The sequence below is a fragment of the Aythya fuligula genome, chromosome 15 (assembly GCF_009819795.1).
Source record: "Aythya fuligula isolate bAytFul2 chromosome 15, bAytFul2.pri, whole genome shotgun sequence".
NCBI lineage: Eukaryota > Metazoa > Chordata > Aves > Anseriformes > Anatidae > Aythya > Aythya fuligula.
Window position 1 is genome coordinate 2,241,874 of NC_045573.1, and position 16,523 is coordinate 2,258,396.

At 45.9% G+C, this 16,523-nt stretch overlaps 1 protein-coding gene across 1 annotated transcript; it reads right to left on the reverse strand.

The window, feature by feature from the left end:
• Positions 1–3,812: 3,812 nt before the first annotated feature.
• On the reverse strand, positions 3,813–6,545 carry C1QTNF8 (C1q and TNF related 8). Its single transcript, XM_032197747.1, has 3 exons — positions 6,456–6,545; positions 5,138–5,378; positions 3,813–4,360 (listed from the first exon to the last, which is right to left on the reverse strand). Exons 1-3 carry the CDS (start codon positions 6,543–6,545, stop codon positions 3,813–3,815), a joined length of 879 nt encoding a protein of 292 aa, XP_032053638.1.
• Between the last annotated feature and the right edge of the window lie 9,978 nt (positions 6,546–16,523).

Below are 16,523 nucleotides of genomic sequence, written 5' to 3' on the forward strand. Positions count from 1 at the left end.
ATCTACAGGAAAAGAAGCTAAAGGGATGATGCAGTTCTCAGGTTTGCTCCTCTGCCTTAAGCCAGAGCTGCCTGCATTGTTCCTGGCAGATCCTAGGATGCCTTTGAAGGCTTCCTGGGATGGAGCATTAGTCTTTCCTGCTACAGCCACCTGCAGGGTCCACCTCTCCTAGTTGAAGCATTTTTTCCTAATGCTGAACATAAATCTTGCTCCATCCCCAGTGGATATGGGCAGGTCACTTGCTTGCTCTCCCCATTCATCACCTTTTCACTACAAGGACAGGCGCTGACCCAGCGTGATCTTCCATGTGAGGTGCTGCTCTAGGGCTCTGATGCCACAGACATGAAGGAGAGGATGCTAGATGAGTTTGTCTCCTCCCTGTTGCCAAGGCTTAGGCTAATAAGTGCAAATGTAGGACAGATCTGAGGTCAGAAAATGAAAGGTAAATTGACTTAAACTCTGTTTTAATCTTCTTATGCCAAGCAAAGGAAATTTTGGGGAGTAGCTGCTTCTCACTTGATGTTTTCCCTAATCTGTTATTTCTGCAGTTACAGAAACTGTTTCTGCCTTTACAGCTCCTTGTCCAGGCTCTCAACAGACTCTTCTGCTTCCCTGATTTCTGGTCCTGTCCCAGGGGCAAAGAAGATTATTTTGGCAGCTTGATTTATTGGTGCCTTGTACCATGGGGACTGTTCTGCAAGAGTTCAGTGGTAAAAGACACCTGTATGAGAACTAATGCCTATTAGTAAAATGCACTTGTTATTTATGGTAGCTGAGACAGTTTTGTCATTTCTATGTATTGCTATTCTTTAAAGGATTTGAAAAAAAATATATATATTTTTTGATAGGTCCCTGATATTTATTTCAAAGTGAAATGTACCTATTTAAGGAAAATTATTAGAAAAAGAAATATAAATACTGTTTTATTTCCTTTTCATTTAGATTTAAGCACTAAACTCCCTTGCATTTTTCTTCAAAAAAAAAAAAAAACTTGAAAATGTTTTTTTCGAAGTTTGGTACTCCACGTTACATGTTGCTGGGGAAAAAAGAAAGGATTTAAATTCTTCCTATAAAAAAGGCTCTGGCAAGCTGCCTGTATGTTGATGAGCAGTTCTGAAATATTTGTGCTTTAGATTTGGCTCATTAAACTTCTCTAAATAGGGATGCTTGTCCCAGCCCTTCAAGTTGGGAAAAAAATATGATAGATTCATTCAAAAGGTGGCAGTAGGGATGTTTTTGTACATCACACTTTTTTAGATATTTCATTTTTTCCTCCAGAGAAATCAGCAGGCTGAGACTTCTAGTTCTTTGATAATAAGTGACTGATTTGAGTAATGTGTGCAAACCAATAACCTTTTTTTATTATTTGAAAGGTTATTCTGCACCAGAAACCAATGTGGCTTTAACGATTTACCTGCTTATAACCCTGGCATATCAGTCAAGAGCATTTTGAACGCGTCCTATCAGAGTCTCCCTAACAGTGTCTCCAGGTGTTATGGAGATGCACAGGTATAGAGATATAGAAATATGGATTTTTGCTTGCTTCCTGGTAGAAAGTAACTTTTCCAAAATCAGTGTGGGTTGAACATAAACATGCGCTGGGTGTTTTTTTTCCAGAGCTGGATTAGGCACTGTCAATAAATCCAGCTGGGCATGACATTTTAAGAGGGCTGGATCTTTTTTTTTTTTTTTTTTCCTTTTTAATTATAGTCAGTGCAGCGAGCTGTGGATGGGGTGAGCTGAAGCTGTGCGGAGCCGCTCGATATGCAAGGAATGTTGGGCAGCCCTGGCGAATAATCACTGCTCCACCGCAGGCAGCTCGTGGGGCACGGCTCTCCGCAGCTGCAAAATCTGGGTCTGCTTGGGGAGTGAGTGGTTCAGAGGTAGGGAAAAGGCTGGGGAGAAACAGTCTGCGAATGCCTTCAGAGAGTGCAGTGGGAAGGCTTCTGCTGGTGCCTGTTTGCTCAGGGCTGGCACCTCCCTGCTAGTGCTCTCAGCACTAAGTGGCAAGCTGCAAATAAGCAATGCAGCCATTAGGGCTTTTACCATCACCCTAATGGAAACTGCTGATTAGGAGGCTTTTTTAGAAGGGCCAGAAAAAAAAAAAAAAAAAAAAGGAAGTGCTGCTGTGCAGTGTGGCCTGATCTAAGCAGCTGGGATATCTGACAGCAGGTCGGTGAAGGATCTGCATGAAATGCCCTTGGGATTTTAGAGCTCTGCAAGTTTCCCAATTTCCCTTCTGAGGGCTGCAGCAGGCTATAATGAAAGTAGGAGCAGACATGATATTTCAAGGCTGATAGACCCCTTGTCATAATGCATTTACTTTGTAGATAGGCTACTTAAAAATTCCTATCTTCACTAACATCGTGAGAGCTTAGAAAGATTTGGTATTTATTTTACAGCAAAGGGTCATCAACTTCTCTGCCTCCCTATCCTGATACTCAGCGATGGCTGTTTACTGACCTACAAAGGAGAGGAATTGAAGGTTTCAGTCTGGAGTTCAGTTTCTGGAACCCTTTGGTGTTGAAGTAAAATTGCCACCTGACGTAATAACGTGGGGCTGGGTGTTCAGCCTAGTGCTTTTAGCCCTGTACTGTGAAAAGCGCATGGAAGTAAGATAAACAAAGCCAGTGTATTCAAAGCAATATGTTTATTTCAGCTACTTTTCTGAATAGCTGTAGGTAGGTGAGGCACAGCAGTGAAGCAGTTTGCCTAGCAAGAGCTTTTCATGTATCCTTCATACAAATGGCTTGGGATGCAGACAGGAGACTGGGGAAATGGGGATGGAGGAACTGAGGGAAACAAGGCTTCTTGCTGTTGCATGCACCTTTCCACTGTTATATCAATACCTTTTGGGGTGAAGAAAGGAAACCAAGTCCCCTGAAATATTGTTGCTGGTAGAAAAGCACCATTTTTCTTCCCAGTTTCCTCCTCCAGCTGCCAGAGATGAGAGTGCTGTAAGATGGTAGTTTCCAGACACCAGGATGTCCTCAGGCTCCAGCTTGGCCATGAGTACTCACAAATCAGATCCCAGGGTAGAGCCTGTTGTTTTCCTTAAAAATGGAAATGTGTGCTCCCACCTGTGCTGGATGTTCCTGTGCAAAAAGTTTTGCTAGCAATACAGCAGCCTAGCAAAGTTATGGCATGTGGCTGCAGTTGTACTTAAAACTATGCCTCAAAGTATTGTCAGATCAATATGCTGTTATTTATGTAATTCTAGCATTATGCTCTCAGAATGTAATATTACATGAAATGGAACAAAAAAATGTAATTTAGGGTAAATGTACTGTGCAAAATATTGTTCTTAGCACTGGTGTGTTCTTGCCCACCTGAATGGAGCAGACCTGGTGTAGGTGCTCTTATTAACAATAGTACACACTGCAGAGATATAAGCATAGTTTTAGGAGTAGATACATTCCTTAACTAGCCCCCAGATTACAGATGTCTGAAGATGACCATTACATCCAATTTAAAATGGCTTCTCCAAAGCAGAGCAGACACTATATTTTTTGCTTCCAACTTGGCAGACTTCAGAGACGATCCTGGGGATCTATACAGGGCTGTACAACTGAGGCCTTCTGTGCTTTATCTCCAGGGCATGTTAAGGGTTAAACCTTCTCATAGCTTGCATCACCTTGAAACACCACCACCTCTGTCCACGCAGGTGTCCTTGGCATGGACAGACAGCTCCATCCCCATCAGCAGGCCAGGGGTTGCCTGCTGCAGTCCTTCCAAGTGGAGCTAGACTTGCATTTCTACGAGGGAAGGCTCTAATGCCCTGCCAAAGCTTTGAGCCTAAAGCTGAAGAACAGCTACTCTACAGCTGGCTTGATTAAATGGCCATTGAAGATGATGTAAACATCAGACTCCTCGCTGTAGATGGCGTTTTCTCGCTCCCGCTTGAACATCCGCACCCAGACCTCCTCTCCTTCCTGCAGGTCCAGCATCAGGCTCTGGCTCTGCATGATGCTACGGTCACTTGGCTGGGCGTAGAGGATGGCCACCTCCTTCTCATTCTTCATCAGGTGCAGGTAGGTCTCCTTGAAGTTCCAGGTGTGGACATTGAGGCTGAAGTAGTAGATCCCTGGCACGTAGCAGAAGAACTTCCCCGAGAACATGTTGAAGTGCTTGTAGAGGTTCACAAACTCAGTGTCAAAAATGACTTGCTGGAAGTAGTCTGAGCTATGAAGGGGCTTTCTCCGACCCACTGAGAAAGCAGCGTAGAGCTGCTTGCAGGAATGGCCCTGCGGGCCAGGCTGGCCTTTCTGGCCCTTCCGTCCATTAAAGCCACGTAGCCCCCTTTCTCCTTCCTTCCCAACTGCTCCAGGGTACCCTTTTTCTCCCATTTCACCCTTCTCACCTGTAAGCGTAAAGGAAAACCTTGTCAAACACAAGCACGTGAAGTCCAAGCTGCAGTCATCCTGTTGGAGACTGCCACCAAAGCACTTGCTAAAACATTTTCACAGCACTAATATCTAGAAGTGCAGGTCAGACACCAGCACCTTCCTCATTCTCAAGAGGATAAAAAAGCCAAGTGGAAGCTTGGCCACACTTAGTTCATGGTGCTGATGCATAAAATAATTCTGGTAGTAAAACTCCATCACCTAATCAGGCCATTTACACAAATCCAGCTAAATGCACAGCCCCTCTGTGCAGAGGTTAGGATAAGAAAAATTTCAGATTTCTCTGAAGCCCGATTTGGGCCTGGGAGAGGCTGTTCGGCTTGTCTGGTCTGCGTGTCTCTGCTCACAGGACTTCTGGCATATCTTCTGTATTATATGCTTAACTCTTGTCTTAACAAGGTAAGCAAATAACATGTGAAATGCAAAAAGTGGATGAGCATCTTTATGAGTTTTTTATTCCTTATGCTAGTTTAGTAATTCTGTGATAACATTTGCATCTGTGTTTTAGTGTGATCTAACTCAAGCTTCCAGTGGTTCAGATTTCTGATAGATTGAAGCCTTTTGCTACTTCCCACTTGTGCCCACTTAGAGCCCGTGCCATGTCACCCCTTGACCTCTCAGGCAAATGAATCAGGTGAGTTTCTTGGTGCAGGGAGGAGGAGCAGCACAGCCTGCAAAATGAAGGCATGTAAGATGTAAAAAGGATGTTTATCACAGCAGTCACCTCTACCCACCTTTGAGGATGGTGATATCGATGGTGGGCTGGACTTTGGGTACCGAAAAAGCAGGGTCACTGCTCATCCTCGTGTACCGTGAGGAGATGATGGAGACGGGCTGCTCGGAAGGCCCACAGCACCGCACGCACGAGAGGCGCCGCGCTTCCCGTCGCGGCAGGCCCTTCTCCAGCACAGCACCGATGCTGCTGGTGGCCACCAGGAGCAGGAGAAACACAGCACTCATCTTCAGCTGAGCCAGCTGGACCGAGCAAAGGAACAAATGATTAACGTGACAATTCAGGTCAGAGCCGCTGATGGGCCATCTGTTAATCTTGCCGCAAGGTGCATTTCTGATTAATTATTAGCTTATCTTGTAGTGGCACCAGGAGACTCCAGGTAGGAAGGGTTCCCCACTGTGTACTGTTTACAAGCAACGGAAAAGACTATCCTCATCTCACATTACCTACAGTTGAAATATCTGTCAAGAGACACCAGGTAAACACAGGAAAAAAGCCTGCGGAGATTAGGAACTACGGGTGAGGTGCTTAAAGATGTTGTAGCAAGCTTTGCTCAAGGTGCGCTTGCTGTCTGGCTGTTGTCAGAACTGTCCTTGCAAAAGGCACTGGATAAAAAAAAAAAAAAAGTTTTACTCAACAGTTTCTTGCTTTGCTGTCCTGAGGAATTAGATGAAGAAAATAAAACTAAATAGAGATGAAACCAAACTTTCTTTTTTTTTTTTTTTTTTCATGAAAAATCTGGTGGAAAAATAAACTAAAGAATAAAAGCATTTCTCCATTTAGATGATCTCTCAGCCTCTTGCTGGTAATCTCTTTAACAAAGATCATGCCAAGTGGTTTGTGGCTTTGACCATATCCATTTGCTTTTTCTAGCAGAATTCCTCTGTTTCCTATTTTAATTTTCCATTGTATATAATGGAGAGCCAAATATATGCAACAAGCACAGACCAAACTGGGGCTTGTTCTGCACAAAACTGCTAGTTTTTGAGATCGTCTACTGCATTTTCAAGAGCTAATGGAAGGCTCCAAAGGCCATAAATACTGGATGAAATGAACAGGCAGAAAATGTTTCTGGTGGTAAATTGTGAGTTTTCTTCTAGCTCCCCATCACCCTCCTTCCTAGGGAGGGAGTGGAGCTGGAGGCAGGTGAATGCTGCCTCATACCATGCATAATTAGTGTCATTCTGCTGATTGCAGTGGTGTTTCATACAAGACAGATTTTGGAATGATGCCTTTTTGGACTTTATCCATAGTCCAATTAGTGAGATGGACTCTTGTTGACCTCAGGCTGGGAACAGCTCTCACAGTTCCGCCTCTACCAGCTTTAATTCCTGGAATAGGTAGGGATGGTAGTACCTAGATATCCTGGCTTTCAGAAATGGCACAATGAACGCAGGTCCCATCTGCATTTTGCAGAGGGAGAGGATCCTACTCTGCAGCTATACAAAGGCTTCACAGGGCACAAAATGGACCAGTCAAGAAAATATGGAAAAAAGTATCAGTATGGGACAAGGTACTTGGATTGTACAGGCATTCTTGGGAGATGTTTTCTTCTAGTTCTTGCTTGCCCCAAAAGAGCTGTCATTCACACCTTTTATTACTTGGTGTAATCCAGCTCCCTGGAAACCTGATGAATACTTATTAGCAGAGATATAATAACTTTCCTTCTGACAGCAGTGAAAGTTCTTTCATCAAACCTGTCATAACTTGAAATGATCTTTCTATTCATAATTGTACCTTATTCTAGGTACAAGTCTGAGGAGGGATTAATACTCCTTTATATCAGTGTTCAGGGCCTGAATTCTAATTTTCATTAAGTCCTTTTTAATTTTCATTCAGTCTTTAAGCTATCTCTGTGCTGCCAACCAGGACCAAAAATGCAATGCGAGTCTAAATGGACAGCAGGTCATAAATAACCGGCCTGTACGTGACCAGAACAGAAAGTTTGCACTGCAGAGAGCTTTTGGGGTCCAAGTAATGTTTCTGGGGTCTCCTTTGCAGTGATTAAAGCTTGTACATATACATAATGGTCTAAGGAAGACCATGTGTTCACTCAGAGTCCCAGGCACTTGGGGCCAATATATCCTACATGGGAGTAAAAGCTATTTAGTCCTTGAGGGGGTGGGTAGTCAATAACCTGGGGATAAAGTATAAGGCATTTGATTACATTATCTGCACATTAAAACTGCAGAACGTAATTGCTCATAATACCTTCATGAAGGAGAAAGAGCATTCATTAAGAGGGGTATTCATAATGGGCGGAAGACAAAGGCTTCATAAATATGAAGAAATTAATTCGACATTTTTATAGGCCATTATTCCCTTTAAGATGAATGACTTTCCTATTTTTAGAAGTGACTTAAGGAAGAAAAGTCTGGGTGAGAAATCAGTGCTCAGGTTGTGCACGTTTCACATTGCTGCAATCCAAGCTCCCATTGAGGAAATCATGGCTGCTTGCATGATTCATGAAGAACAATCACTCAAGGTCTTGGCTAGAAATTGCATTTGGAAAAATGAGGCCAGCCAGGCACAAATCCAGGCAACTCAGGGCAGCCTAGAACTGACACACACACCCCCTTACACCACATTTTCCTTCATGGTTTTACATTCCTGAGCAGCACAATCTTCTAGAAATGGTGTCAGACCTGTGAATTTGAGACCAACCAAAGTTTTGTTTGTGTTCGTGGATCTGTCGCTGTCTTCCCTGTTGAATAAAGTTTAGTAAGGCAGCAGAAACACATATGCAGTTGCAAAAGCTCTGGTTAGCTGAAATTTCAATGATATATGCAAATAAACAGATTTACAGCTTGCTCACAACAGTCCAGAAAGGACAAAAGAAGTAAGAGGGAAAGTGGAGAGAGAGGAAACTGAGAAGGCTGAAAGAACAAAGAATCCAGCAGTATGGGGTTCAGTCTGAAAGGCATCCAGCATAAAAGTAGAGAGCAAGTGAAGGAGAAGTTCAAAACAGAGGAATCAAGCATGCAACAGGAAAGTAACAAGACTATGCCAATCTGGAGAAAAAAAATGATTTAAGGCAAATTTCAGAGGGCAAGCAGATATAACTCTCATGGTAGGGAAGTCTTTGATACCTTAAAAAAAAAAAAAAAAGTTATAAGAAGTAATCTGGAGCTCAGAATTTAAGATCTGTGAGGTAAAGTGAGCAGTTGGTTTTAGACTTTTTTTTCCCCTAAAGATAATTATTGCGACCTTATTTTGTCAAACGTGATGATGATGGATTTGACTTCAGTGGAGCAGGTTTATCTTCAGAAGACAGCAAGCACCGGACTCGGCTTTGCTCCGATGCAGCCGTGACTCACCGGCGTGCAGGTCTGTGAGGCTCTCTGCCGCGCATCACGCAGGTCCCCGTGCTGGAGGGACATCCATCCTCCTGCCCTCGCCATCCCACACGCTCGTTAGTGCCTGAAATGATGCATTAGTACCGCAGTGAGCAACCCACAACTGCAAAGCTGAGCATGCTCCTCCGTGGCCATCCTTCACGGCTCCTCTCCTGAGACAGACAGGAGCATCCTGGAAGCAACAGATTAAAACTACAAGTGTAAAGTATTGGCTTCGCCTTCCGCACTGGGAACCTGCGAATAACAACCAGTTTCGGTTCAGCAATCTTGTTTTTCCCATCATGATAAAAAAAAATAACAGATGACAGACACACAGGCATCCTAATGGCTAGGGGGAAGCTGGTCTGCTGGCTTTGGAAACTTTGGAGTCCATAAATGTTTCACCTGAGAACAAGAAGAGGTTCTCAGCCCTTCCTCTCCCCGAACCACTTTTTCAGTTCAGCTTCTTTGGCTTTTGAGCTTGGGTTCATCTTGAAACAGTTGATGGACAATTGATGAGTTTGAAGCATTTCTGTTGAAAAGCTTGCGGCGACATGCAGAAAAATGTAAGATGTTTTGATGTTTCTGATGCTTCCTGCAAAGTGCTCGAGGAGCAGGAAGCTTGCTGCGGGGCCGGGCGTCCGGCCGCTTCAGTGCGATGTGCAATGCCAAGATAAATCACTTGCTCTTCCCAGAACGCTCTCAAGCCTCCCACTCCAAATCCATGAACTATCACACAGCGCACAGGGCCAGCAAGCAGAACCAGGATGAAACCCAACAACCAAGATACTAAGAAAGAAAAAAATCTGCATGTGATAAAAGGGCATACTGACCAATATTTTGGCACATTTATGGATCATAAAATGAGACATCTGAACCTGACGAAAAAGCAGTTAATTTTGGTGAATTTGTGGTGATGACGATGGCTGGAGATTAGTTGTGTTCATTATGACATTAGAATATATGTTACTGTTGGAGAGCTGTTTAGATGCAGTGGAACTGTACTTTATACTGACTGGAACTGTACTTTAGCTAATGTTTGAAAATACTTTGATTTTTCTGTCCCTTCCCCTCTGAATCTGAATATAAAGACAAGGTTAAAATCCTACTAAAGGGGCTGTGTACATGTATTTCCACCTAGCCCAAAGCCAGAAGGAAAAGTAAGTGGAGATGCCAGCCTCCTTGCATTAAAGTCAGGCACGACTGTTGCTCAGACCCTCCTGAAAGGCTGGATTTGTCCCTCCTGGTGACACTGCCAATGCAAACCCTTGAGGGCGGCTCCTGGGCACTACATTCATGAGGATGCTCTGCCCAAGCCAAAGATGCTGCTCTCTGGCTACTGCCATGCTTAGTGCGAGCCCGAACAGATTAAATGATGCATTTATGCTCTGCACTGACCTTGGAAGCACCCCAACTCAAATGCAATCCAACAGGCATTTCATTTACACTTCTTTTACGTGCTATGGACAGCCTGTGCTGAAAGTGATGGCTTTCCAGTGACACCTGGCCCTTCTGGTGTCTGCCAGCTAAAAAAGGCAAATTCCTTCCATGCAGGGCTTTGGAGATGCCACAAACCTGGGCTAAGGAAGGGCAGAAACCATTAGTTTCAGTCCAGGGAGTTAAATGATGTGATGCTTTCTTCCTGTGTGCAACTTCTTCTGTTTAAATATATTTTCTTGACACTATTACAGCTAGAGAGAGCACCTTGATTGATTTTTTTTTTTGGTTCATGATTGAGTTTAATCTCGTAGCTCAAAGTGGCAGCTTATGTATGAGGCGCTTTTGTGCTTGCAAAGCTTTTTAATGATGCTGTGTACCTGAAGAATTTTAACACTTCTGTATAAACCAACACATCTGGGCAGCAAGAACAATATAAAATATCATAGCTTACTTGCTCCGCACACCGAGAAAGCAAAAGGAAGCAAATTAGCCTGGGAGCTGGACCAAAGGGTTTTCCACCCCCCCCCGCCCAGTGTAGGGTTGGTTAGCAGGCTGAGCTCTAATCCTAACCAAACTGTGGCAGGTCACCTCAAGCACTGCAGACAGCCCCTCGGGGATGTATAGGTCTTGTCTTAAGGCATACCTACATTAATCCACCCCGGCCCATGTTCTCACTGGGTACGTGTGCGGGTACAAGTGTGTCCTTACCTCGTGGGGATGCTTGGAGATGAAATCCCAGCCACAGCAGTGCTGAGCTCACACGCTGCGATAGCAAGAGTTCATGAAGCAGAAATTGTTCTTGGATCTCCGAGCTGCACTTTAAATTTCTGCTAACGTTTTCCTTCCTGTTATTGCTATGGCTTCACTTGGAAAAGCAATCTATGACTATCTTCGCTCTAAATTCACGGCGCACAGGACAGCGCCAGCCGCTGCCCATTTTAATTAGTGATAAATCTGGACTGAAAACCCAGGAGGGCAGTTAAGACTAAAACCCTTCTTGTGCCGCCGAGATGGAAAACACATGGATGCGTCAGCGTCGGACCTCGGCATCATTCCAGAGACGGAAATTATTCTGCTTCTGCTTTTTTACCTTTTGTCTCCTTGCACGCCCTGAGCTCCTTGTCGCCCCAGACTGCCTCATATCGCCTGCAGCAGGAAACGAAGCAGCGCTGGAGCCACTTTTGTCTGGACACTGGACTTCCTCTTGGAAACAACTTGTTGGATATTTTCTATTTCTTTATTTTTTTTTCTCTCCAGAAGGATTTTAAAGTTCTTCATGAGCAATTTATTGTAGAAAAGCCCAAACCACTGAAGGAGCCTGCACGTTTTCCAAGGCAGCACTGTGACCACTTGGCAGTTCCTCTGCCCACTGTGTCAGCGCTGCCCACGGGGCTGCTCTGCTCCGACACAATGCTGCAGAGATGCTCAGCTCGAGCTGAGCATCAGGAGCCCTTCTGCAGCCACAGAGTGACTTGAGGGCTCGCAGACAAGAATATTTGGATCCCAAAATGCAACATGGTTTAAAAATTTCCACTGTCAGTAGTGGTTTGCAGATGACCTCCGTTAACGCCCTCTTGTCTGCAGTGTTTATACAATGAGCTGAATCAGAAGCAGAAGAGGGGTCGGGAGCACTGCTGGGGACAGTTTGACCCCTGACGGTTGTGAGCAGCCTGGGAACAGAGGCAGGGACAGGGTCTGGCCACAGGGAGGTCCAGGGGTGTTATCTGCATCCAGTTCATAATGGCAAATGGGGACATTAGGGTAGTTTGCAATATTTCTGGGTATTTTTTTTTTTTAATTTTGGAGTGATTTCTTAGCATGTGCCTGAGGGAATTCAGCCTGGCTGAAGTCCCCAGTCCCTCTGCCCAGGAGGAGCTGCATTTGCTGTGACGCCCACAGGAACACAGGCCCCCCCACCACGTGCAGCAGCAGTTCACAGGCTTGGGAAGAGATGAGGACCCCAGGCACAGCTCCCTTCCTATTGCTGCACACACCTGGCCCCAGGGAGATGCATGGATTTAATGCAGGTGCCCTGCAAGCCCTTCATGGTAAGAAGGTGTGCCTGTGTGGAAATAGTTGTGTGCACATGGGCACCGGTGTCTTCACAAGGTGCCACTTTCTTGATCTGCCACGGGCAGTTACCACACTCAAAAATCACGCTTAAAAATCACTCACAGGGCAGCTTCTGGATGGAGTAAATGGCTCTGATGAGGTGGAAGCACCAAGGTTCCCTTGCCATTTCCAGCCAAAAGGCAGTGGGTCCAGGACTTGTCCCTTGGGAACTCAGCTGCCCCAGGAACTGGGCTGTCCGCATGCTGGAGCACTGCGGTGTCCCCACACCTCCCTGCTCCATCCTGCCCCAGCTGCGGCACCATCCCCATCCCGAGCACAACCAGACCGAGCAGCAGCGTTAGTGGGTGGGTACGGAAACGAGCAGCCTTAGCAGGAACAAACTGAAGCTCGTTCAGCAATAACCTGGCCTTGCACTTATTTGCCTGCTGCAGCGAAGCAGAAAAAGCCAGACAAAGCGGCGAGGGCGAGAGACCACCTCTGTATGACTCACCCAACAACCTGCTTCTGCAGGGTGGGAACACGTTGTTCCCTATAGCAATAGTATTTTTTTTTTTCACAACTTATTCAGACCCATTTAACTTACCTTGTGACTCAGAACCCCGTCTCTTACTTCCCTTGCTGTTGCTTAGCAGGATGCATAATATGAAAGCTGCTGTTCATTCAGGAGTTTTAGTCCTCGGCAGCTGCTGCAGCTTCCTAGCTGGAGTCCAAATGAAACACCGAAAGTCAGTCCGTCTCTTTATGAAACCCAGCAGCTAGGTTGTTTGCAAAAGCTGTTTTTTTTTCTTGTTTCTTTGCTTGCATCAACTTGTGCTGGGTTTCTGTGCTTTTGTCCTGCTATCGTTTCCCTAGGACTTGCAACCAGTCTGTCTTGTTGCACAGTGCCTCTCACAATGGTGGAAATGAAACCCAAAAAATTTTGTGAATAACCGAAATGAAAAAAAAAAAAAAAAAAAAAAAAAAAAAAAAATCAAAAACCACAGACCCAAAACCACACTCAGTGTTTGAGCCAAGAGAGAAAGTGCTGGGATCACATGGAAATAATTTTTCTTTGGGAGATTTCAGCATCTTCTTGGGCAGGAGAAAAGAGAGGAAAAAAAAAATCAAAGCTCTGGCTTTTGTTTATGAGTTGATGAGTTGTCGAACTAGCAAAAGCCTGTAGAAGGGGTGCAGCAGTGGAAACTGCCTTTATGGTGATTTTAGGGGTAGGTGCAGGTACTCAGGGGAGGTGCACACTCAGGTGCACACTCAGGGGAGATTTTGGGGCCATCTCCAAAGGAGGCTGAGCTGTGGAGAGCCCAGAGAAGCTGCCAGCCCTGTCCTGTCCATGCTGGTGCAGCTGCGGAGCAGCATGCAGCACCTTATGCAGCATGCAAGTCCCTTGGGGGGGCTGCCAGCCTTGGCTCCCATGCTGACAGCAGCAAGGAGGCTGCAGAGCAGAGCACAGCATGGCCCTGGGGCAGGAGGACACTGAGGATGTGGCACAGGCTGCTATGTCCAAGGGACTTCTGAGACAAAGCAGCACAGGGGACAGCAGGAGCAGACACAGGAGTTCAGTGTGCACTGAGCATCAGGTATCCCCCAGCCCCACAGTGCACTGTCGAGCTCTGATTTCAGCACCTGCACTTTCTTAGCAGAAATTGCAAACTTGGCCATTTCCAGCCCTTGGAAAAAAATACATCGGTGGCTTTATTTAAAGTCAGGTCTGGCCTCATAGTTTGATTTTCCTTCTTCTTGGTTTCTTATTTCTTTTTTCCCTTATTTTTTTTTTTTTTTTCAACTGCATCCCATCAATTGTAAAAGAGAAAAATAAAAAAAAGTGAGTATGCCATGTGCTATGCAGTGCAAGCTCCAGCATCACTCCTGCAGCAAAGCTCAAAAAGGAAAGCAATGCCTTTGATTGTCCTGTGAACATCAGGAGGGGAGAGGTGTGTTTTGTCCTCTCGCAGTGCCCTTCCCTACTTCGGGTCACAACTCGGTGCTTTAAATATCCCTCCCCTGCAGTCCTCTGGCTCTGTCCTGCACCAGAGTACAGCACTTGGACCTCACGTGGTCCACGAGGGCATTACCCCATGCGCTGGCCAATTTGTGCCTTTTTTTTTTGGTACATCACCTGTCCCCGATAGCTCAGAGCCTTGGTCAGAGGCAGGGAGAAAGACATTGTGGTGGAAAAGGGCTTCTGCACAGCTTTGCAGAGTTAAAAAAAAAAAAAGACAATAACCTTTAAATCTGTAGGTGGACCTGGATTATATAATGGAGAAAGCAAATTGCTTGCAGATGACATATGTTGGGAATGTTTTCATATTGGTGGTGTTAAATAAAGCTAACAGGTGATTGAAGCAGACCGCAGCATGATTTCTTTGGTAATTCAAAAATCTGCAGCCAGAGGGTTGACAAGGGAGGGCCAGGGGCTATCGGGGAACGAGGGCTGCCCCTGTACCAAGGGAAAGATTTACACATGCCGCTGGCACCGTGCTCAGAGGCTCTGCTAGCAGAGGTTTGCTGCTGTCCCAGCGTGACCCCGAGCAGCGTCCAGCTCTCCATGAGTCACCCTGCAGAGCTGGGCTCCTCCAGCCCAGGCTTCCCGGAGCACCCCCTCCTCCTGTCCATCCCCATCCCCATCCCCGTCCCTGTCCCCATCCCCATCCCCATCCCCTTCCACCCGCAGCATTTCCCAGCCCAGCCCTGCACACAGGGCAGGAGCAGGCAGTGCCGGGCACAAGCCGATGGGAAACGGGCACACGGAGGCGTGCACGTGGCTGCAGACTTTCAAAAGCAGCCAGGAAAAGAAAATTCTTACTCACCCTTTTTTTTTTGGAGGGACCTTAAACAGCTTCTAAGAAAATAAATGACTTTGCCTCACAAACACCAACCAAGAGCTTACTTTTATTTTTTTTAATTTTGTTTTATTTATTTATTTATTTTATTTTATTTGGCAGATTGGTAACTGTAGCACAGAGGTTCTTTTTCCTTATTTTCCTTTTAGGAACTGACTCTGAAATTATCCCAGGAGGGAGCTTACAGCTCCATTGGGCTGTGTTAGTGGGTCTGCTTTTTGTGCCTGCACCTCGATGTGACACCCCACAGCCCCACACCTGGGGGCGGTTGCTGACCTCTCCCCTCTTGCTTAGTCCCACAGAATCACACAGAGTCCAGTTGCAAATATTTGCCATCAATGTCAGTGTAGACGCACCACGTGGCTGACACTGCTGCCTCATCACGCTTTGGGTCTATCTGCCTCCCAGAAACGTGCTGCAGCGAGTTTCCTCCCCGTCTTTCTTTCATTTGTCATCTGGCAAGTATTTATGAATAGTACGTAATTAGTAAATAATATCTATTAACCCTGCTGCGACGTGGGAGTGGTTTTGCATCAGGTATAGCATTGCAACCAGAACCAGTGCAAAGAGAAGTGCAAAAGACCATGCTGAGGTGCTCCAGGCAGAGGGACGGAGCCCTGCAGGTGGTTGTCCTGGCTCCTGGCTCTGCTGCTGCAGGGTGCTGGGAAGGTCCAGTGGTCCCAAGATGCCACGTCTCACCTCCCAGGCTTCGTTCCTGTTTTTAGGTTTCTTCAGGACAAAAAAATAAATAAAAGATGTATAACTGGAGTGCAACTGGGCAGAGCTCTGCTTTCACAGGAGGGTGTGAGGCAGCCTCTGAGCTTATTTGCGTGGCTATAAAAATAGTTTATAGATGTCACTCGATAGAAAGGGTGTCTGGGGCTCTGAAAATGATTTTAGCTGGGGAAAAACTGTACAAAACCAGTTTATATGAGATACTTTAATTTTTACTCTGAAACTTTGGACTGAAGAAAACTGCTAGGGTAACCGGCGTCTGGCATCAGAGCCAGTCTCTCCAGATTAAACAGGTTTTCTGCTCTTAAACCAACAGCCTCCTTTTTCTAAATAGTAATCATATTCAAGGAAGAAGGATATTTCTGTTTACACACTTGATTTATAAAGCTTGGCTTTTGTGCATGCAGGGAGCAAGGGAAAAAAGCCAGCCAGCCAGTTTGCAGCAAATTAATAAGAAAGTCGGCGTGCGATGCAGCAGCGAGGTCAGGGCACAGCGGGCACAGCTCCTGCTCCCTGCTAGCGAGCACGGGACCTGCCGTGAGGGGTGCAGGAGGAGATGAAACAACGCTCTGCATGGAAATGCATGTGCCTACGGTGAATTTAAGGGCCTCAAAACATCAGCTGGCAAAGCCTTGGTTTTCTTTGCAGCCTCAGCATGTTAAAATAGGTCTGGCGTGTAGGGAAGTGGATGTTTCTAGTCACTTAGCCCACAAAGAGCAGGGGTTTCGGTGAGGGTTCTAGCGTTGTGCTGCAGGAGCTCTGCCTGTGCTTGAGGTGCTCCCTTTCGCCCTTCCCAGTGATGTTGCCAGTGCTCTTTACACTGCTTGGAAGGGTTGGAGCACCAGGGAAGCTCATAAAGGTCCTGCGGGACCCCTGGGTTTTGTGGTGTTTCAGTTGCTCTGGGGGTCATGGTCGTCCATCTGTTCCAGGCACACCCCAGCAAATGCACTGTACTGAGCGGCTGGGA